Source organism: Bos javanicus, chromosome 25 (assembly GCF_032452875.1).
Source record: "Bos javanicus breed banteng chromosome 25, ARS-OSU_banteng_1.0, whole genome shotgun sequence".
NCBI classification, from domain to species: Eukaryota; Metazoa; Chordata; class Mammalia; order Artiodactyla; family Bovidae; genus Bos; species Bos javanicus.
In genome coordinates, this window is record NC_083892.1 from 1953765 (window position 1) to 1974696 (window position 20932).

Below are 20932 nucleotides of genomic sequence, written 5' to 3' on the forward strand. Positions count from 1 at the left end.
AACAGGGCTGTGCTCCTGACCTCGGTCTAAGAGGGCTGTGCTCCTGACTACAGAATAACAGGGCCGTGCTCCTGACCTTGGTCTAAGAGGGCTGTGCTCTTGACTACACTGTAACAGGGCCGTGCTCCTGACCTCGGTCTAAGAGGGCCGTGCTCCTGACTACAGTATAACAGGGCCGTGCTCCTGACCTCAGTCTAAGAGGGCCGTGCTCCTGACTACAGTATAACAGGGCCGTGCTCCTGACCTCGGTCTAAGAGGGCCCTGCTTCTGACTACAGTGTAACAGGGCTGTGCTTCTGACTACAGTGTAACAGGGCCGTGCTCCTGACTAGAGTATAACAGGGCTGTGCTTCTGACTACAGTATAACAGGGCCATGCTCCTGTCTACGGTCTAAGAGGGCCGTGCTCCTGACTACAGTATAACAGGGCTGTGCTCCTGACTAGAGTGTAACAGGGCTGTGTTTCTGACTACAGTATAACAGGGCCGTGCTCCTGACCACAGTGTACCAGGGCCACACCCCTGACCATGGTATAAGAGGGCTGCGCCCCTGACCACGGTGTACCAGGGCCGTGCCCAACTACAGTATAACAGGATCGTGCTCCTGACCATGGTCTAAGAGGGCCATGCCCCTGACTACGGTAAAACAGGGCCATGACCCTGATTACAGTATAACAGGGCCGTGCCCCTGACCACAGTCTAAGAGGGCCATGCCCCTGACCACAGTGTACCAGGGCCGTGCCCCTGACTACGGTGTACCAGGGCCATAGTTCTGAAGGTAGGACAAGTTTGCAAACCTAAGTCACCATTTTCCAATATTTCAATATTTCAATTTGTGTGGCTCCATCTGTTCTTTGCCCTGGCTGTAACACTAACCCTAACCTGTATGTGGCCCTCCATCAACCTGTGATGTAGTCATAATCATTATCCCCATTGCCTGGAAGAGTAAGCTGAGACCTAGAGATATCCAGCAACTTTCCATGGTCAGCTGATGGCAGAGCCAGGATTCACCTCAGGCAGAAGTTCTCAAGTGGGGTTCCTGGCTGGAAGCATCCACCTCTTCAGAAACTTGTTAGAAATGTGGGTTCTTGCGCTCCACCCCAGCATCGCTGAATTAGAAATTTGAGGGGTGAGGTCCAGCAATCTGTGTTCTGATGCAACTCAGGCATGAGCGGCGGTGAGCGAAGGCTGTGAGCTGGGACCATCAAGCCTGAGTGTGCATGGGTGTGGCCCTGCACCTTTATCACGAGGGCCCTTCTCCAAGAAGCACACAGCTTCTTTCTCCAGTGTGGTCACGCCAGCCCCTCTCACAAGCCCCGCTGGGCTCCTTTGCAGGTAGCCCTCTCTCTCCCTTCTAAGCCAAGTTCCAGGAAGGAGTGTGGTGTCTGCCGTCCCTAGCCCCACTTTCCACCCCCACGTCCGGCTGCACACCCACCGCTCTTTCCTGTGACTGCTCAGAGTGTGGGCCTCTGCCTGGAGGAGTCCAGCGACAAAGTAACAGTGCAGGGGGAGGACAAAAAGTACCAAACAGGAAACTGTAGCCAGTGGGAACACAGGTCTATGAGGAAGGCTGAAAGCCTTCCGGCCTGGAGGACTCGCCCCTCCTCTGGTGTGGAGCAGGCCCCAGGCTTGCTTTGCTCTACCCACTCCTCTTCTGCACACACTACCCCCACCTCCTCACCCCTGCTTCCAGGGCCTCATAGCCGCGCTGTGATCATCTGTTCACTTGTCTCCTACTCCAGACTGGCTTGGAGGCTTGGCATCTTGGCTCCTGTGTGTGTGCAGCTGCTGAGCACAGAACCAGTACCCTGATGGAGTTCAGAGAGCAGCGTGAGGGGTGGGGGGACAGAGCACAGTTTTGAGGCCTTGGGAAGAGGGTAAGAAGACAGCCTTGACCCAGATTCCCTGGTGTCTCTGGGGAAAACCACTGTGTCCTTGGCCATCAAGCACTTCTCTCAGAAGTTGCATTTCTTTCCTTGTCAGAATGTCTCACAGAGGAGGTGGGATGTGAGCTGGTTCCTGAAAGACAAGGCTGGGTGGGCACTGCCTAATACCTGGGTGAACAGAATGTTGAAGCCACTGAAGCAAGCAGGCATGCTCTTCTGTTTTAGTGGGCTCCCAATTGACCGCGAGGAGATACTGAGGACTGACAAGGTCCGGGTGACATGCTGAGGGCTTACCCTGGGAGGGATGGAGGAGGGGTCCAGGGTGAGCCACGTTTCAAGGGAAGGAGTCAGACATGCTGGATGAGTTAGTCACCCAGGTGTGTTTCTGCCCTGCGATCTATGCCAACAGCGACGCGGCACAGAACCAAGGGTCTCCTCGCCTGAAGCAAGGACGGGAAGCAGGGCCTGCGGCCTCAGGGTGCGGGCCACTAAGGTCAGGGGGCAGCCTCGGTGAGGTGCCTCCCGCGGGCGCCCACTCGCCTGCCTCCACGCAGGGCGAAGACCGCGTCGGGGTCCGCGCTCAAAGACCCCGGGCTCGGAGGCGCGGCCGGTCCGCTCAGACTTTCACTGACAACCCACTGTGCGCCATGGGGCCGGTCGCCGGGACCTCTGCCGCCGACTCAGGGGCAAGGCCAAATCCCAGAATAGGGCAGGTAAACGCGGGCCGGAGCGGACCCAGGAATTCCACTGCCTGCTGCCCGGGAGCCGCGCTCCTTCAGACCCCAGCCCGTGCCTGGGAGGCGGGGCGGCCGCGCAGGCTCCACCAATCAACAGCCGGCGTTCGAATTCGCATCCTGGCGCAGCCAGTCGCGGGCGCCCGATGCCGAGGAGGCGTGGCTCTGGGCGGAGCCCGGAGGGGTAGTGGCGCGCGCCCCTGGTGGTGGGCCAATGGGAAAGCCGGGCGCGTTTGAAAACTCAGGCGGGAGGCGGGCGGGTCTGCGCCTGCGTCGGGAGGCGCGCTCTGGGCCCGCGGGCGGGTCTGGCGGCTACAGCGACGGCGGCGGCCACGGCAGCGGCGACGGCTATGGGGAGCGGAGGCGGTGAGCGCGGGGCGCGGGGCGCGGGGCGCGGTGGAGTGGCCTCCAGACTGAGTGGGGCCAGCTTGAGCCTTTCGGCCCGGGGTTCGGATCGTCCCGACGGCGCCTATCCGGCGCGCGGTTTAAATACCCAGCGGCGCCCGGCTCCGCGAGAAAGCGGCGCGAGGGGACCACCACCTGTGCAGGGCCGTGAGCACCACCGAGGTTTCCGTGGTTATACCGTGGCTGGCCTAGGGCAAGGGAGTAAGGAAAATGGGGCAAAAGGAGAGGATCGGTCGAGCTGCGTATGCGCTCGGTTTTCGCATTAGGTTAATTACTGATGGGAAGCCCGGGTGAGAAACGAGGGGAGAGGGCAGGAAGACGCCCTGAGCAGGGAGCTTGCCGGTGGTGGAGCAGCCATCTCCCGTGGGGACTGGAGGAAGGAGCGGATGAAGAACCGGGTGAAGCGTCAGGGATGGCTCCTTCTGCCACAAGCTCCTCTGCTTGGAGGGAGGAAAGAGTTGCTGGAGTTGAAGTTGGAAGGACCCCCTGTCAGGGTCTCAGAGGACCCTGAAACTGGCCGGACAGCTCTGACATCCACAGAGCTGGGACTGGCCTGCCCTCCAAGTCCATCCTTGGCTTCTCTGTAGGGCGGACCCTCCGAATTTGAACTCGAAAACCTGATTGTTCAAATCCTTATTAACATTTCATGTTTTAGTGATGTGTGCAAATAGAAGCAAAGAAATCAGCTAGGGTCCAGGCGTCTCCCTGGCTAATCATCATCAACACCGTCTGCTCTTCCTTTCTTCCTTGTTATCTGGGCTCTGGGTCAGACGGTTTCCCAATGGCCAGCTTACATGATTACTACTCACCATAAACGTTTATCGAATAATTTGAATGAATGAACATGTCTCTTATACCACTACCACTTCTTTATTTAATCTTCGGGACTGTAACTATGGCTGGGGCAGAGGACCAGTAACTGTTAAAACATGTTCAGATGTAACTTTTCATATCAGCACAATTCATTTCCAACACATCACTTAAACCATTCCAATTTTTTTTCTTAAGTGATCCACTGTAGGTGTGCCAAGTGTTTCTGTTATCCTTCAAAGCGGAGAATAAGAAGGAGACCTCGAAACCTCACAATCTTGAATCTCCCTGAAGATGCGCTCTTTCATATCCTGAAATGGCTTTCTGTTGGAGACATCCTTGCTGTCCGAGCTGTAAGTTGTCAGATGAGCACAGTGTCAGCCCTGGCATTGTTGGTTTTACCACGAAGGCTTCATGTCTCAAATGTCAGAACAAAAACTCTGGCTACCGATGAGGGTCGATGATCCACAATGGTGATGTTGGTAATAGACATTTGAGGTTGTTCTGATGACAGGAAAACGAAAACAGAGGACACCTGTTGAGTCTGCTCTTTGCAGTGTTTATTTTAACAGAGAAAGTACCTTTTCCTGGCAGTGAAATTTGAATCCCTCAAGATATGGGACAGTATTAAGAAGGAAAAGAGATGTTCTTGAGGATGGCGTGAAGTAGAAGTGTTAGTTGTTCAGTTGTGTTCAACTCTGTGATCCCATGGACTGTAGCCCACCAGGCTCCTCTGTCCATGGGATTCTCCAGGCAAGAATACTAGAGTGGGTAGCCATTTCCTTCTCCAGGGGATCGTCCTGACCCAGGGATTGAACCCTGGCCTCCTGCATTGCAGGCAGATTCTTTACCATCTGAGTCACCAGGGAAGCCCTTATGAGGACAAATCCCAAATAATATCCAGTGCTGAAAGGGACTCTGGGCCTTATTGTGCAGATATCAGAACTGCAGCCTCACCCTGAGCCACTTAACCAAGGGCATCCAGCAAATTAGTGGGGGAACACCCACGAGAACCCATCTGTCTGACTCCCAAACCTGCCTCCATTGTGTTCATAACATCTGCAGGTGCCATTTCCAATGGCAGTGGGAGCTTTTGCACTTAAAATGCTTGCCTGCGCTCAGGGCCCCTGGACACTGCCTGCCTCACCCAGGGTAGAGGTCCCGCCTGAGGCCGCTGTCATGTATTTCAGTTTTTCTGAGTGCCCCCGTTGACAGCCCAGGTTCCAGCTGTGCTGCCACTAACAAAACTCTAAGTAGAGGAGCTCAGAACAGATTTCTGACCTACCCGTTAGCCTCAGAGTTGGTTTTCCTGGTCATTGCCGGTATATAGCATTATATCCCGTTTCTCAGCCTGTGCTTACCCCCACTTCCAGGACCTGTCCCCACCTTTAGAACCACAGAGAAAGTTGTGTCTGATTTCTTTTCTCTGTTCAAAGCAACTGCTAGTTAGTTTGATACACAGAGCCCAGGAGGCCTTACTGGTAGGGTTGGAGGGAGACAGGAGACCCTACGCCTGTCTACCCCTGTCTTCAAGAGCTCCAGAAGCGGGGCTTCCCTGTAGCCCCTTGATAACCCTCCACACCACTCCCGTTGTTCCTCAGGTGCATTCCCACCTGAAGTACCTGGTGGACAACCATGCCAGCGTGTGGGCATGCGCCAGCTTCCAGGAGCTGTGGCCTTCTCCAGGGAACCTGAAGCTCTTTGAAAGGTATCTGCACCCGAGAGCAGCCGGGCTTCCTCTTGCTCCTGGCCTTCTCCACCATGCCAGTCTGTCTCAGGGCTGGACCTGGCCGCAATTTTCCTTGTGCTCGTAGTCCCCTTCCAACACCATATTCCCCAGGGAGTGACTGAGCGTGTAGACCTCACCCACTGAGTCACATGACTTCCAGCATGGTCCTGGGTCATCTGCACCCCCAGCTCAGACCTGCCACTCATTAGTCACAGTGGTGCTTCCGGAAGGTCTGCTTCGGCTGTGACCCATCCTGTGTGGCTCAGACGCAGGTCACCTGCACATGGAAACTTCTTATTTCTCTTACTTTGGTCAGGACCATGTGGTTTGAATCCTAGTGCATTACATTCCCTGGCTGATCCCACCCCCTCTGACAGACCTGGAGGAAGAGCCAGAGGGGCCAGGAGCCGCACAGTGTGCCCATGGTCACAGGCAGGCTGCCTGAGACATAGTCCACGAACCATACAGCCCACCCACTTAGAGTGTACTGATCAAGTGGTTTTTAATATATTCAAAGCATTGTGCAGTCATCCACACTGTCTGACTTTAGGACCATCTCATGACCCCTGGATGAAGCCGCATAACCGTTGGCAGTCTCTCCCTATCTTCCCAATAGTAATCCAGACCCTAGACAACCTCGCACCTACTGCCTGTCTCGATGTATTTGCCTGTCCTGGGCATCTCATACGAGTGGGGTCATACACCGTTGTGACTGTCTTCTTTCACGTAAGCATGTTTTTAAGGCTTATCCGTGTTGTAGCGTGTCATGGATAATAGATGTTTAGTCGCATTACCAGAAAACAGTTTCTGTTCAGAAAGTAAGTACTGTAGTTTCAGGTGCTGTGGTAGAACATAACCTTAATAGAATAAAATCATGCAGTGTTCCATGTTCCTGTTGTTCCAGGGCTGCTGAGAAAGGGAACTTTGAAGCTGCCGTGAAGCTGGGCATTGCCTACCTGTACAACGAAGGCTGTAAGTGCTGCCGGGTCTGGGGCTGGCCTTGCCCCGCTTGGTGCTGACACCTTAGAACGAGCGCTAGGGACTCCCTGGTGGTCCAGGGTTAAGACTCCGAGCTTCCACTACAGGGGGCATAGGTTCAATCCCTGGTTGAGGAACTAAGATCCCACATACCGTACACTGCAGTCAGAAAAAAAAAGAAAAATAGAACTCACATAAGCCCTTGCCCGTGTTCGCAGTTCAGTCGCTGCTCTCGCCGGGTCTGGCTGTGCACCGTTGTATCTTGGGAGCTGTGTCAGAGAGGTGTCCTGCTCAGGGACCCATTGATGAGCTTCGATTCTATAGGTCGGGGGGGTTACCTCTTACTTCACGAGCCTTTAATTTCGATTGACAACGAGTGGCTCTGAGCAGAGACTCAGAATGGGAGCTTCTCAGGCGAGCCAGGTCTCCTGGCTCCCTAGTTAACAGTGTAGCCCACGAGTAGACCCCAGCTCCTCTCCTTGGCCACAGCTCGTCTGAGGGACTTGGGGGTGGCTGTCACAGCATGCCTGATGCCTGGTGTCAGTAACACAGGGAGGGAGCCAAGGCCCTCGGCGGGAGGCAAGTTCAAGCAGGCCAAAGCCAACCTGGTACCTAGATTCCTTCACCCCCAGGGGCAGGTGCTCCTCAAAAGAGCCTGATATGACCCTCTATCCTGACTCCTGCCGGTCTGCTGGGCTCACTAAGGAATGAGCCTGCACCTCGTCCTGTCCCAGCTCCCAAACGCATAAAGTCTTGAGTACCTCCGCCATTTATCTGCTTCTAAAAGACCTGGCATCTTGCTGAGAGGTCGCCCCAGTCATGGTTGACTGGACTGTTGATGTGGAGACAATGAGCCGTCCTGTGCCCACCCTCCCGTCATCTGATCATCCCATCATCCGGCATTGCCCAGAGAATTCCCACCGTTCAGCTCACCTGTCCAGGTGTACAGCCCAGTCGGTGTCTTCACAGAGCTGTGCGACCAACACCACTCGTTTTGAAATGTTCTTGTCACCCCAGAAAGAAATCCCCGTTAACTGGGGACTGGGCGGCAGTTGCCCACAGGAGGGTGATCCCTCCATGGGGTGGGGGATGGGGGGCACCTTCCTGGATTTTCAGACTCCAGGCTGTGGGAGGAGCCACAGGGCACTTGGTTCACGGGACACAGGAAGAAAAGCATGGAGCCCCCATCCCCACTCTTCTGCCCTAAAACACCAGCAACCTCGCATGGCAGCAGCCTAAGGCCCTAGACTTTCTGTAAGGACTCGGGGAAACTGCTGTGCCCGCCCCCTAAGACATCCCGGCTCGCTCTGTCTGTCTCTGCAGTGTCGGTGTCTGACGAGGCCCGGGCAGAAGTGAACGGCCTGAGGGCCTCTCGCTACTTCAGCCTGGCTGAGCGGCTGAACATGGGCGCCGCGCCCTTCATCTGGCTCTTCATCCGCCCGCCTTGGTCGGTGTCTGGGAGCTGCTGCAAGGCCGTGGTTCATGAGAGCCTCAGGGCGGAGTGCCAGCTGCAGAAAGTGAGTCCCAGCCCGGGGTGTGGGTGGGGCACCCCACAGGGTCCCAGGAGATGAGACAGCCCTGAGGGGAGATGCTGTGGACCGTGTGAAGTCAGGGACTTGGGGGAGCGGAGGCTTCGAAAACAGTGCAAATATGGGAGCATCTGCAAACAACCAGCAGGCGGGGAGACGTCAGAGCCAGGGTTGGGGGCCTGGGGGTGGGGCGGGGCTGCAGACGGGGTGCCCACGGAGAAGGATGGCCAGAGGCTCCGTGACGCGGTTGGTGGAGTCCTGGAGTCGAGGCAGGCAGGGGGAGGACCTGCACGGGGGGAGGACCTGCACAGTGGGTGCGGCGGGGATCGAGGGGGGCCCCAGGAAGTTCCCCACCGACAGTCACCCTTCCTTCTCTAGACCCACAGGGCGTCCATACTGCACTGCCTGGGGAGGGTGCTGAGTCTCTTCGAGGTGAGTCCCCTCACCCGCCCCCGTGCTGCTCGGCATCCTGGCCCGGGTGGGCACTGGGCACAATGGGTCTGCAGCTCTGTGCTGCTCGCCTCTCCGGCAGCTGCAAGCAGCGAGGACTGGGACACTCAAGAGAGGCCGCGGGAGGAGGCCCCCAGGTCTCCCAGCCGAGAGGAGCCCTGTCTGTGTGGCCGGTGGAGCCAAAGGGTCTGATGGGCAGGATGGGCCTGCGTGCTTCCCAGCCCGCTCCGGCGGCTCCCTCCGCCTCCTCACAGGAGGTCTCCACTTAGCGTGAAAAGCCCCCCAGGGCAGTTCGGGGAGGGCGGTGGCCTCTGGCAACAGGCGCTCTGACCACTCTGACCACAGCAGGGAGAGACCCGGGGTGTGAGCGAGGAGCTGGAGGGCCTTGGGGATTTCCACCACCCCCCACCTCCGTCACCCTGTGGCCCCGGCAGGAGGAGGCAGGGCCCAAGGGCTACCTCGGTTCTCACATCGCGTATCTTCAGGGAAGTTGTTTCTCCGCTAATTTAGTTAACCCGTTTTATTAAAGTTGAGCGCTGCATTTGTGGCTACTTATTCTAGGATGAAGAGAAACAGAAGCAGGCCCGGAAGCTGTTTGAAGAGTCCGCTAACCAGGGGTGTCTGACCAGCTCATACCTCCTCTGGGAGAGTGACAGGCGGATGGACGTGAGTGGGCCCAGGTCTGGGAGAGTGTGGGTGACACTGGCCAGAGGCACGGTCTCAGCAGCCCAGGACAAGGGTCTGCCAGCGCAGGGGGTCCTCCTGGGGCCCCCAGGGCTGCCCTCAGCTCTACCCTGGGAACGACCACCACCACTCAGGGGAGGAAGGGACAGAAGGAAGGCCCAGCCGGGGCCCCTCTGGGGGTCTTGGAGGAACACTGAAGAACCCCAGGGGTTGGTTCTGAGTTCCCCAGAGACACGCCCATGTAAGGGCATCTCACACTGACAGATGCTGGACCCCGGACGGTGCCTCCACAGCTTCCGGAAGCTCAGGGACTTTGCTGCCAAAGGCTGCTGGGAAGCGCAGGTGAGCTGGGAGCCAGCTTCGTCTCAATGCCTCCTCTCTGGGACCCCAGGGTGGGGCTGCCAGGCTTCTGTGGGGGGCGGGGGTGGGGGTCATGGTGGGGCAACTGTGAGGGCGGTCAGCTCTGAGGTGTGCAGGGAGGGCAGCCTGGGAACGCTTTGCCCATGGCACCGAAGACAGCCAGCCTCGTCATTCCTATGTGCTGTGGACTAACCACAGCTTCTGTCAGAGTGTGGACAGCTCCCTAAAGCTGGCCTGTGGGGACACCATCTTGGCAGCGGGACCTGAGGCTCCTTAGAACAGATTGGCATGAGGAACGCTATCCTCTTTCCAGTATCCAACCCTTCACCAGGTTGTCCAGCGTTGGAACTGGACGTTGGAGGCTTGTAGTTGGCGTTCACCAGACACTGTCCCTGTGCAGCTGTAAGGAAGTCACTATTTCCAGACAAATCAGAGGAAGTCCCCCTTGGCCAAGCTGGTGCCTGTGACCCCACCAAGTTGGGGCTTCAGTCACTGGCCCTTAAAAACTCGTGACAAAATCCCCAGCAGGGATGCCCACCTGACACATCACAGGCCACTATGACATTTGTGTCCAGAAAGGCACGCAGCACGTTTACAAGAAATGTAACAATCAACAGTGTGTTTCTAAGGTCAGCCTAATCAGTAAGAACAGTGAGGCCCATGGAAGTACATGGGGGGCCTCAGTATGCTCAGAAACAAGGAAGTAAATACAAGCCATCAAAACATGGGGCAGGTTTGACCTCACTGCTCATCGGAAAGGCGCCCATTTAGAGAGGTCATGGCTGATCCCACGAGCAGATCACACACACGTATTCTTTGCTTCTGAGTGTCTAGCTAGTAACTTCTGAAAATAAACATTCTCAAGGAGAGCAGTTTGTGCCAGCCAAGATGTGATAAGATAGCCTTCGGTGTTCTGTGAGGGGGGTGGCAATCCAAGCAGGCCTTCCAGAAAGTGTCACGGCACAGGCAGCGCCTGGGGGTCGGCCACAGGAGCAGAAGGCACACAAGCCTGCGCAGCAGCGGCCCCCCAGGCAACAAAGCCTACAGAAACCCCTTCAGAAGAAGGACAGGGCAAGAAGCCTGCACAGCGGCGGCCCCCCAGGGGACAAAGCCTACAGAAAGCCCCTCAGAGGAAGGACGGGGCAAGAAGGGGCTGACCTGTTCCGTACCTTTTGTCCCTTTTAAACGCTCTGCTGTGACTTACTAGTTACCTCCAAAAGCGTAAGTAAAATCGTGACCCTCCTGCTCCAACGGCTTAGAGGGTGTAAGGAGCCCAGGGTGTTGACAGACAGGAAGGGCCTGGCCCCTGCTCACCCCGCGACTCTTCTGCCCACAGCTGTCTCTAGCCAAAGCCTGTGCACACGGACACCAGCTCGGATTGGAAGCAAAAGCCCCCAGCGAGATAGTCTGCCAGTTGTTCCAGGCCTCCCACGCTGTCAATAAGCAGAGGGTCTTCTCTGTCCAGAAGGGGCTCAATGACACAATGAGGTAAGGGGCCCGAACTGCCCACGGTGACGAGGTCCTGTGACAGGCCCGCTGTGTCGTCAGCCCCCCTGGGATCCCCGTGTGTGTGAGTGTGTGTGTGTGTTTTCTAAAACCAGTAATGCCCGAGTTATCTAGGGCTTTGGGGAAAAAAAAAATTCCCATAGGAGTGTCTGTTCTCTCCAGTTTCCCTTTTTAGGCCTCAGAAAGTGTTAAACCACTTTAAACATCTTTCTAAAATGATGCCAGAAAAACCAAGCTTTTCTTTCCAACCCATACTCACGAGCATCAGCGTCAGCGGGGGACGTGGGGGCCTGCAGCCTCAGAACCCCGTGACCTGCTTCTTCCCACAAGTCCCTTCTCCTCTGAAGTTTGGAGATGACACACTGTTACAATCACAGAGCATGTTAGAAAGCAAAGTGGAAAATGTGAATAATTGTTTAAGCTCATGCTAGGGATTTCAAGTGCGTTTTAGATGTATGACGGGCAGGCCCTGGCTGTGCTGCTAGGTCTCCGCTCACAGCCGGGCTGCAGTGTCCCCTGCTCCCACGTTAAATGTCACCAAGCTGCTGTGCCTTTTTTTTCTTTTTAATTAATTTATCTGGCTGCACCAGGTCTTAGTTGCAGCACGCAGGATCTCTTAGTTGCAGCATGTGGGATCTAGTTCCCCGACCAGGGATCGAACCCAGGCCCCCTGCACTGGGAGGTTGGGAGCTCGGAGTCTCAGCCACTGGGCCACCAGGGGAGTCCCAAGCCGCTGTGCTCCTGAGTCCTGGACCGGCACTGGCGGTGCCCCCCCCACCTTGTACCCTCCCAGTCTGCCCTTTTTTTGGTGGGGGGACACTTGCTATTCTTTTTGTGTGTTGGGAGTGAGGGTTAACATAAATTTTAACCTTTTATGTTTTTCAAGAGCTAAAGTAGGTTTATTGAAATAATATTATTTCAGCCCCAAGTTGAGCATCTGACTGTTTTCATCCATGTCAGACAACAGCCGACTTTTTCCTTTTCTTTAGTTGAGTTATAATTGATTTCCAACATTAGTTTCAGGTTTAACCACTTTAAAGTATATGGTTCGGTTGGTCGGTTTTTGTCAGATCATTGTGTTTACCTAGGGTAAACGGGCAGGGAGCATTGTCCTCTGCTCCCAGTCGTGGCTGGTGTGACCCTCACACCCCTGGGCGCTCCTCCTGGCTTCCCCCTCCGCTCCCCTGCTCACTCTGCCCTCACCACCGTGCATCTTCCCTCTGCCTGAGAAACACACTCCTGTCTGGCTGCACAGAGCCCCTCACCATCACGGCTCATCTCTCTGGCTTCCTTTCTCCCGTCTCCTCTCCTTTGTCCACCCCGTCCGGGCATCCTTGCCGCTGCGTGCAGTGTCCCCTGTGACGTCAGTGTCCCGGCTTGGCCTTGGCGCCATTGAGGAGGAGGGACCCTGTGTCTGCTAGCTCTGCAGCCCGAGCCCTCTGTTGTGGTTGCCTGAGAGCCTGTGGTTGGCTGAGAGCTCGAGCGCCTGGGCTCAGTGCATCCTGCTTGGGCTACGTTCCTGGCTCTTTGCTCAACCGCAGTGGGTTGTGACAAATGACCCCACGGTGAGAGTTCCTCAGGGAGGAGACAGGTTTCCAGGACAGTAACCTTTGACCTGTGACCCGTCCCCAGTCTCCAGAGCAGACCCGCTCTGCCCACTTATAAGTTATGGTCCAGGCTCATCCAGTGCCAGGGGGCCCCAGGGTGGGGGTGGGCAGGGTCCACATGTGTGTGCCCACCTGCCTCCCAGGAACGAAGTCAGGAGTGGTGGGGCCCCCAGCCCCTCGGACAGCTGCCGGCATAAGCCCATGACGCCTGAAGTGACCGCTCACCCCTTGGGATGGATGGCTGGGTGGGACTGGGAGACAGGACCCCGTGAGGTTCGGGGCCCCACAGAGGCTCTGCCTGGTGTTCAGGGGCAGCACTCTTCCCACAGGTACATCCTCATCGACTGGCTGGTGGAGGTCGCAACCATGAAGGACTTCTCGAGCCTGTGTCTCCACCTGACTGTGGAGTGCGTGGACCGGTACCTGCGGAGGCGGCTGGTGCCCCGGTACCGGCTGCAGCTGCTGGGCATCGCCTGCATGGTCATCTGCACCCGGTGAGAAACCCCCGGCCGGCCCTGCCCAGGTCACAGGCTGGCTTCTCAGTGGGATGAACAGGCCTTTGGCGCCCCACCTCATGAAAACGGGGTTCTAATTTCAGGGGTGCCCAGAGTGGGTGGTCCTCCCCACACGGGGGCAGCAGGGCTGACCCTCCGTGCGCGGGCAGCTGCTGCTCATCCCATGTGGTGGCTTCGCTTGGGCAGGAACCCTGTTCCCCTGGCCCCTAAGGGCAACACGGAGATGAGGGAGGCCACAGTCGGCTGCCCTTCTGAGTCAGGCTGTCAGCCCCGTGTCCAGAGACCCACATCCAACCAGGTTCACACCCCCTCCTACCCGTGGACAGGATGCGAGCTCCTCAGAGGTGGCTGTTCTGACTCTTCCCGTCAGCCGTCTTAAGTTTCACGGAAGTCCATCTTCCTAAAACCAGCACCTCTCCACCCAGTTTTGCCTTTGGACACAGCGTGGGTGGCACGTCCCACCATACATGTTGCATTTTTGTGTGTTTTAAACCAGCTTTCTCCTATGTGGTCTGCTGTCGCCCGGGCAGTATCTGTCTGTAAGGCTTAGGGGGTGAGGGGCAGGCTCGCTGCACACAGTGGTGTCAGCTGTGGAGGACTGCTCGATCTTTGGCACAGTGACCCAGAGGCGCGTGTCACTGGGGTGTAGTGTATCTGCTTCATGAGCTCATGCAGGCGCCCGAGGCCCTGACTTACTCTCTGCTGCTTGCCATGGCCCCTGAGGCAAGCAGGTCCACGCCTGCGGCGAGCTCTGTCCTGTGGCCCTGATGGGAACTGGACGCTGTGGTTTCCTGGGGGCCAGGGAAGCAGGGTGCCCACAGACGGAGGGAGCGGGGCTCAGGCCCGGTGAGCACAGGCCACATGCGGTCTGGCACCTCTCACATGTGCCTCAGAACCTGGAGCTCTGGGTCTTGTCACCAGAGAGGACTGACAGATGGGTCCCCAGCCTCCCCAGATCTAAATGGCATGGTTACAGGGACCGGGGGACCGGCCATGAGATAATCGCTTTAAAAGATTTTTAGGGGCTGAGACATCCCTCTGTCCACTCTGAAAGCAGCACCTGCCCGAGCACAGGCTCGTGTCCCCCACCTCGATGTCACACCCTACCCCGCGACTACGGTCCCCACCGCCCTGCCCTCTCAGCCAAGCCACCGCGGGAGCTGCAGAGTGACCGAGGGGCTGTGGGCTCGGCCCCCATCACCCTGGTGGGGGGAGGGGCCCTCAGAGACTGTCGGACCAGTGTGTACCCTGCTAGCTGGCGCTGGGAGAGGGGAGAGAACAGGGTGACCACCTGCCTAGGGACTGCCTGAGTCCCTCGGCCCGACCCCGGGCCAGGTCCAGAGCTCCAGACAGACTCTGGCTCTGGTTCTGCTGGCTCGCCTGCCTTCTGGGTTAAAGCTGTTCATGCTCGCTTCGGAGCGGCTGGCACAGGGCAGGGCAACCCCTCATCTGTCGGGAGGTTAAGAGAATTGGCCGCTCACACCCTTCGTGGCTGGATTTTGCAGAAACACCTGTGTGCCCAGCAGCCCAGCCGCTCTACTGCTGTGGGCCTGTGGCGCTCGTACCCCTGCCTCTCAGCCTCTCCGACAGGCTCAAGTGACCTTTCCAGTTAACCTCACCCGCTGAGGGCAGCCAGGTCAACTCGCTGGACTCCCCACCCCATCACTGAAGCCTAAAGCCCACTGAGGGGCGTGAGCTCAGATCCCTTGTTGGCACTCCAGGTTCATCAGCAAGGAGATCCTGACGATCCGGGAGGCCGTGTGGCTCACAGACAACACGTACAAGTACGAGGACCTGGTGAGGATGATGGGCGAGGTCGTCTCGGCCCTGGACGGGAAGATCCGGGTAAGCGGCCGCTTGCCTTTCCTCCTGAATCGAAGCCGAGTCGCGCCAGGGGGTGGGAGGAGCAGAGGGCACGTGCGTGGCTCTGGGCTTCTCTGCTCAGGGAAGCTCTCCGGGACCAGGAGGGCGTGAGGCCACAGCCGCTCGGCGTGCCTGGCGCCGTGCTGACCACTAGGAGGGCAGCATGTCTGCATTCTAGCCTCCCCACGAGCGGGCAGAGGGTCCTCTGCATGCTGTGACCCCATGTCCACCACCCCGTCCCCCCAGGTCCCCACCGTGGTCGATTACAAGGATGTCCTGCTGACGCTGGTCCCCATGGCACCAAGAACCCAGCACCTGTGCAGCTTCCTCTGCGAGCTCTCCCTGCTGCACACCAGCCTGGCTGCCTACGCCCCAGCCCACCTGGCTGCGGCCGCCCTGCTGCTGGCGAGGCTGACGCATGGGCAGAGTAAGCGGCCAGTCCTTCCCTCCCGCCTCTCAGAGCTGGGCTGAGCCAGTGGGCGAGGATCTCCGGGAGTCAGGAGCTGGTGCTCGGGTCCGGGGGAGGGAGGGAGACAAAGCGGCGTGCTCTTCTCTCCCAAGGAGGAGGCAGCAGGATGGACTAAGAGCCCTTGTCTGGGGGTGGCTTGGTATTCCCCCCGCGGGGTGCAGCGGGCATGCATGCCCTGGGCACAGGGCCTTTTCAGCGCTGAGCCCTAGGAAGCTCTATTCCAGAGCCACCAGGGCTGTGGGCGTCAAGGCGGCCCCACGACCCCCACTTCCCTCCCCAGCGCAGCCCTGGACCACCCAGTTGTGGGACCTCACTGGCTTCTCCTGTGAAGACCTCATCCCCTGTGTCTTAAGTCTTCATCAGAAGTGGTAAGTGTGTAAGGAAGCGAGCCCCACACACAGGGTATGTCCTCCACACCGTGGGTCCAGAGGGGTTCACATCACAGGAGGGCTGTTGGGCCATGAGCTGCGGGTCTCAGGGTTGGCGTTTAGAAATCCCAGGGCCATGTTGCTTAGCACACACGTTTTTAATGTTTGCTGTGTGGGCAGCAGCTCCTCCCCACCCAAACCTAACTCACAGACAGTAGAGCATAAGGAAAAACGGCCTCTCCACGACAGCAGTAACTCACTGCAGGAGGCTGGCGTTGGCAGACTGCAGCCGGAGCACAGGCCAGCCGTGCCTGCCTCAGGCCCTCGGCCTTTCACCTCTCCTCTCACCCCGGCTGGCAGCCTTGCTCCTCCCACTCGGTCCCACCCGCACTGCGTGCGCTGAAGCCCCCAGGACCCCCTCCTTTCTCAGGCCAAGCTGCCTCGGAGTCCCCTTCCCCCACCCAAGGGGCTGGGTGATTCTGCCTCCCTGCTACCTTCCCCTGGTTTTTTTGTTTTTTCAATCCAGATAAACTGGAAATACTTATTTACAAATGAAACTTTTTTTTAAGTGTGCAATTTGATAGGCTTTTGGTATAGAGTTGTGCAGGCATCACCACCATCAATCAGAGAACATCTTCTCCCTCAGAAGAACCCTGCCCTGCCTCCCTAATACCTCCAGGTGTCCCCTCCCCACCACCCCTCACCGAGCAACACTCCTCTCCTTCCTATTCTGGATGCTTCATCACGGGCTTGCACACCGTGAGGGCTGTAGGTGTGAGCGGCTTCCCACCTACACGGTGTCTCCACTGTGCAGGCAGCCCCTGGGCGGAGAGACCCCGTCTTATTTCTCCATCTGTGCACTGATGTACGTTTGGGGGTTTTCTGCCTCCCCGCTGCTGTGGACGACTGTGTCCAGGTCTCCGTGGGGACCTCTGCCCCCCTTCCTCTCGGGGACACACCTGGGAGTGGGTGCCAGGTCATAGCTGCCTCTCGGGTTAACCGAGGGACTGCCAGGCGTCTGCACGGTGGTGCTGGGCCCGCTTCGAGGACGTCTGGTCCTCTCCCGTCTGAGCGGGGGCTGCAGGTGGAGCCTCCTGGGGGCAGTGCCAGCACTCCCCTCCCCACCGCGGTCCCTCACGTGTCCCTCTGTCGGTAGCTTCCACGATGACGCCCCCAAGGACTACAGGCAGGTGTCTCTCACTGCCGTCAAGCAGCGATTCGAGGACAAGCGCTACGAGGAGATCAGCCTGGAAGAGGTACCGAGGGGTGCTGGTGGCGGGCCCGCCCGCCCGGGGCCTCGCCCGCCCTCTGACCCTGGCTGCCCTGCAGGTGCTGAGCTACGGCCAGCTGTGTGCTGCCCTGGGCGTGAAACAGGAGAGCCTGGAACCTGCACCCTTCCTCAGCGCAGGCGATATTCACGCCTTCCTCAGCTCGCCCTCCGGGAGGAGGACCAAGCGGTGAGTGAGCCCGCAGGCCCAGCTGGGTTCCCGTGTGACCCCTGCAGCCCTCGGGGATCCCCCGGAAACGGAAGCTGGGCCGGCGGCCTGCAGCCCTGCCTTCTTCCCTGCGTGGCTCCAGCCCAGCTCCCTGTGGGTTTGGTGGTCCTGAGCACAGGTGGAGCCCCACCGGGGCCACACTGGCCCTCCACGTGTTGCCCCAGCGCTCCAGCCATGCCCTGATGAGAGGCTGGGGCCCTTGGTCCCCGTCATCCGCTACGTATCCCCTTCACCCCGTCTCTTCCATCTCTCCCCCTCCAAAGAACTCCTATGCATCCTACAAAGTCCAGATGAGCAGGGACCTCACTGTGCTGCCGGCCCAACCTCTGCGAATCTGTTGCGAGCCTCCGAGGGCATTCCTGGGTGCTCACAGCACACGGGGCGGGGCGGGGCGGGCACGTGCCAGAGACCAGGCTGGGCCCCCTGACACTGCCACCTGTGACTGTATTCCCACCTGCCCCCTGCCTCAGGAAGCGGGAGAACAGCCTCCAGGAGGACAGGGGCAGCTTCGTCACCACACCCACCGCCGAGCTGTCCAGCCAGGAGGAGACGCTGCTGGGCAGCTTCCTGGACTGGAGCCTGGACTACTGCTCGGGTTACGAGGGCGACCAGGAGAGCGAGGGCGAGAAGGAGGGCGACGGTGAGTGCCAGGCCGCGGCGGGCAGTGGGCGGGGCAAGCTGGGGCTGCGAGGGCTCCTGTCCAAGGAGCCCGGGAGAGCAGAGCACCCAGCGCTGCAGCCCACAGGGAGAACAGGCTGTGGCCCGGCCAGACCTGTGCTGCCGGGAGGACTGCACGGGCCAGGGACAGAACAGACCCACCTGCGTTCACAAGATCTTTCTAGAACATCCTGTGCCATGTGCCCCCCGCTCCCCTGCTGGGTTCTGTGCCTCGGGCATCCCTCCAGGACAGGCCGCACAAGGCTCTGTCCCCATGTCTTGTCAGCAATCTGCAGACAGGGAAGGGAACTGGAGGGCCCAGTTTGAGGCCATGTCTATGGATTTTCTAATTGTGTGTTTCGGTGTCCACTCAGGATTAAGTATTAGATGGCCATGATTTGTTGTCCTTTCTTCCTGTTCCCCATGTCACACGGGTGTCACCCCAAGCTTGGAGGACACACCTCACCCTCGACTTCTTAAGCCAAGGGAAGGGGACTGACCGGCGAGCTTGAGGAGCTGTGGCTGAGACGGGACTCTGGGCTGCCCTGGGTCCTGGCTGGGCCGAAGCTCACCCTGACGTCTCCCCGTCCCCCACAGTGACGGCTCCCAGCGGTGTCCTCGACGTCACCGTGGTCTACCTGAGTCCGGAGGAGCACTGCTGCCAGGAGTCCAGCGACGAGGAGGCCTGCCCGGAGGAGGCGTGTGGGGCCCAGGACACACAGGCGCTGGTGCCAGGCCACCAGGCGCTGCGGACCCCAGGGCCGGAGCCCCCCCTGTGCAGCAGGTGGGGGCTGGGCAAGGATGTCACGACGTCGGGGTACTCCTCTGTCAACAGCGCGAGTCCCACAGACTCTGGGCGCACCTCAGGGGGGCCCCCCCGGTCTACCTCAGAGCTGCCCACTGGCAGCAGTTTGAACACACAGCCCTGCCACCACCACGCCCGGAAGTCGTGTTTACAGTGTCGCCCCCCCAGCCCCCGGGAGAGCTGTGCTCCCCAACAGCAGGTGAAGAGGAAGAACCTGTCAGCCCACAGCGAGGAGGAGGAGGAAGACATGAACTTGGGCTTCTTGAAGCTGTGAGTGTGTTGGAGCGTGTGCTGCAGTGGACATCTGCTGAGGGGGGGGCTGCTTGCTGTGCTAGTGTGGGGCAGGGGACGAGACGGATCCCTGCGGATCCCCGCTGGCCTCGCATGGGGACCCAAGAGGAGATCCGGGGGCAGGGACTCTCTCTCCAGGGGAGCCCATCATGAGCCTTCAGAATCTCTAAAGCACAACGAAAACTCAGCTCCTCCTCTTTGGGAAGTTTAGCCTCGAAGCAGTCACGCCATGCCATGTCAGTCCTGTGTCTCTGTCCCTCCTGTGTCTTGTCTTGCTTCCTCTGGGAAACTCAGCCCACGTCCTGGGCGAACGTCCCCCCTGCCCGCACCCCAGGAACTGAGCTTTCATAGCTGAGAACACATGTGGCCCGAGTGTCCAGACACAGCTCCCCATCCCCCCATCTGTTTGGTCTGGGGTCCCGGGAGAGCTGACAGCCCTAAGCACATCACCATCCCTGCACCCACACTGCCCTGCCTCGGGCATGCGTTCCTTTCCTCATGGGCTGGTGCCTCCTGCAATGGGGGAACTCTGCCCCAGGCACCGTGGTGGACTGCGCGTGAACACCGGGCTCAAGGGCCTTGATTCTCGGTCACAGGCTCGCTCCCTCCCATATTCTCAGCTCCTGTTAAAAATCTGTCCCTTCTCCTGCAATGGTCCATCTGTGTCCCCACCAGATGGTATCTGCATGACCCACTCTCTGCACTGAATTTCTAGGCCATTTCTTTCCCTGTCTTTATTTCCATCCTTCATCCCTCTAGGATAAAAACAAAAGAAAAATTAAAAATAGAAGGTATTATATTTTTAAAAATTCTCAACATTATTTAGGCTCAACTGAAAAATGAAAATTTGATTCAAACTCCTCAGTGCTCTCCTGACACTGTATGCGAAACCAGTTTTCCCAGAGAGGTTAGCCAGGAAAAAATTAAATGTCATTTGTAACATCTGAGGTGACCAAGACACGGAAAAGCATGGACCAGAGGCCTGGCTTGCTGGGTGAGGCTGGACCTGCTGTGAGTTCCTGCGAATCATGACCCTGACCGCTCTCCCCTGCTGGGCTGACCCAACACACTCACCTGCTGTCGCTTTGGCTTCCTCTTGAAACATCAGAAAGAACCACTTAGCCAGGAATGTCCCCCAAATGCTCTTGAACCAAAACTACAGGGACCAGGAGACGCTGGCCCGGAGAGGCTTTTCAGGGCTCTTGACTCCCTGTGGGAACTATCTTTTTTGCTGCTGTAGGCAAATCTGACCACCCTGGGAAGGCCGTGGTTGAGTAAGGGAATCCCAGCATCGGGACTGCATACCTCCCTGTCGACTGTGTGCCCCTAGGCATGTGTGAGCCTCAGTTTCCTCATCTGTATGATGGGGTGACAGTACCTACCTCACAGGGGTGTTGTGAGGATTAAATGTGATGAGGATAATAGTAGCTGAGTGATATGCATGTCTGAACTGCCTTGTCCCCTTGGCCCCTTACCAAAACCCAAAAGTTCTCTGCTTTCTCCCGGCCGGCCTGCATCCGCAGAAGGAGCGCGCTCTGGTGGGGACCTAATACCGCCTGACTTGGGGGTGGGGTCTCCCTGTGTCTGCTCCCTTCCCCCCCTTTCTCACTGAGAATCTCATTTCAGGCTCCCCATACTGGGCAAGAAAACAGGCTGCTGCTGATGGATGCTCCCACCCTAACAGCAGTCCCAGGGCTGCTTGGGTCCTGCTCAGCCCTTCCCCCTTTTGCCCCAGCACCCTCAGTTCCCCTCCTTTGCGTCTGTTCTCTGCTGTGGCACCTTCCTATTAGCAA

The 20932-nt window shown here is 58.2% G+C and overlaps 1 protein-coding gene across 1 annotated transcript; it reads left to right on the plus strand.

Annotated features, from left to right (window-relative positions):
- The first annotated feature begins 361 nt into the window (after positions 1–361).
- Positions 362–20566, plus strand: CCNF (cyclin F). Its single transcript, XM_061400869.1, has 17 exons — positions 362–2983; positions 4031–4185; positions 5434–5540; positions 6466–6533; positions 7863–8056; positions 8447–8500; positions 9080–9184; positions 9467–9544; positions 10899–11050; positions 13005–13169; positions 14912–15035; positions 15300–15480; positions 15803–15890; positions 17047–17146; positions 17220–17347; positions 17857–18026; positions 18641–20566. The coding sequence occupies exons 1-17, from the start codon at positions 2968–2970 to the stop codon at positions 19120–19122; spliced, it is 2367 nt and encodes a 788-aa protein (XP_061256853.1). The 5' UTR covers positions 362–2967; the 3' UTR covers positions 19123–20566.
- Positions 20567–20932: the final 366 nt, after the last annotated feature.

What these genes read in the sequence shown, in the direction of transcription:
- CCNF (XM_061400869.1), top strand. An exon ending in AACCTGAAGCTCTTTGAAAG is followed by an intron (nt 5,541 to 6,465) that starts GTATCTGCACCC and finishes CTGTTGTTCCAG; the next exon opens with GGCTGCTGAGAAAGGGAACT. An exon ending in AGAGTGACAGGCGGATGGAC is followed by an intron (nt 9,185 to 9,466) that starts GTGAGTGGGCCC and finishes TCACACTGACAG; the next exon opens with ATGCTGGACCCCGGACGGTG.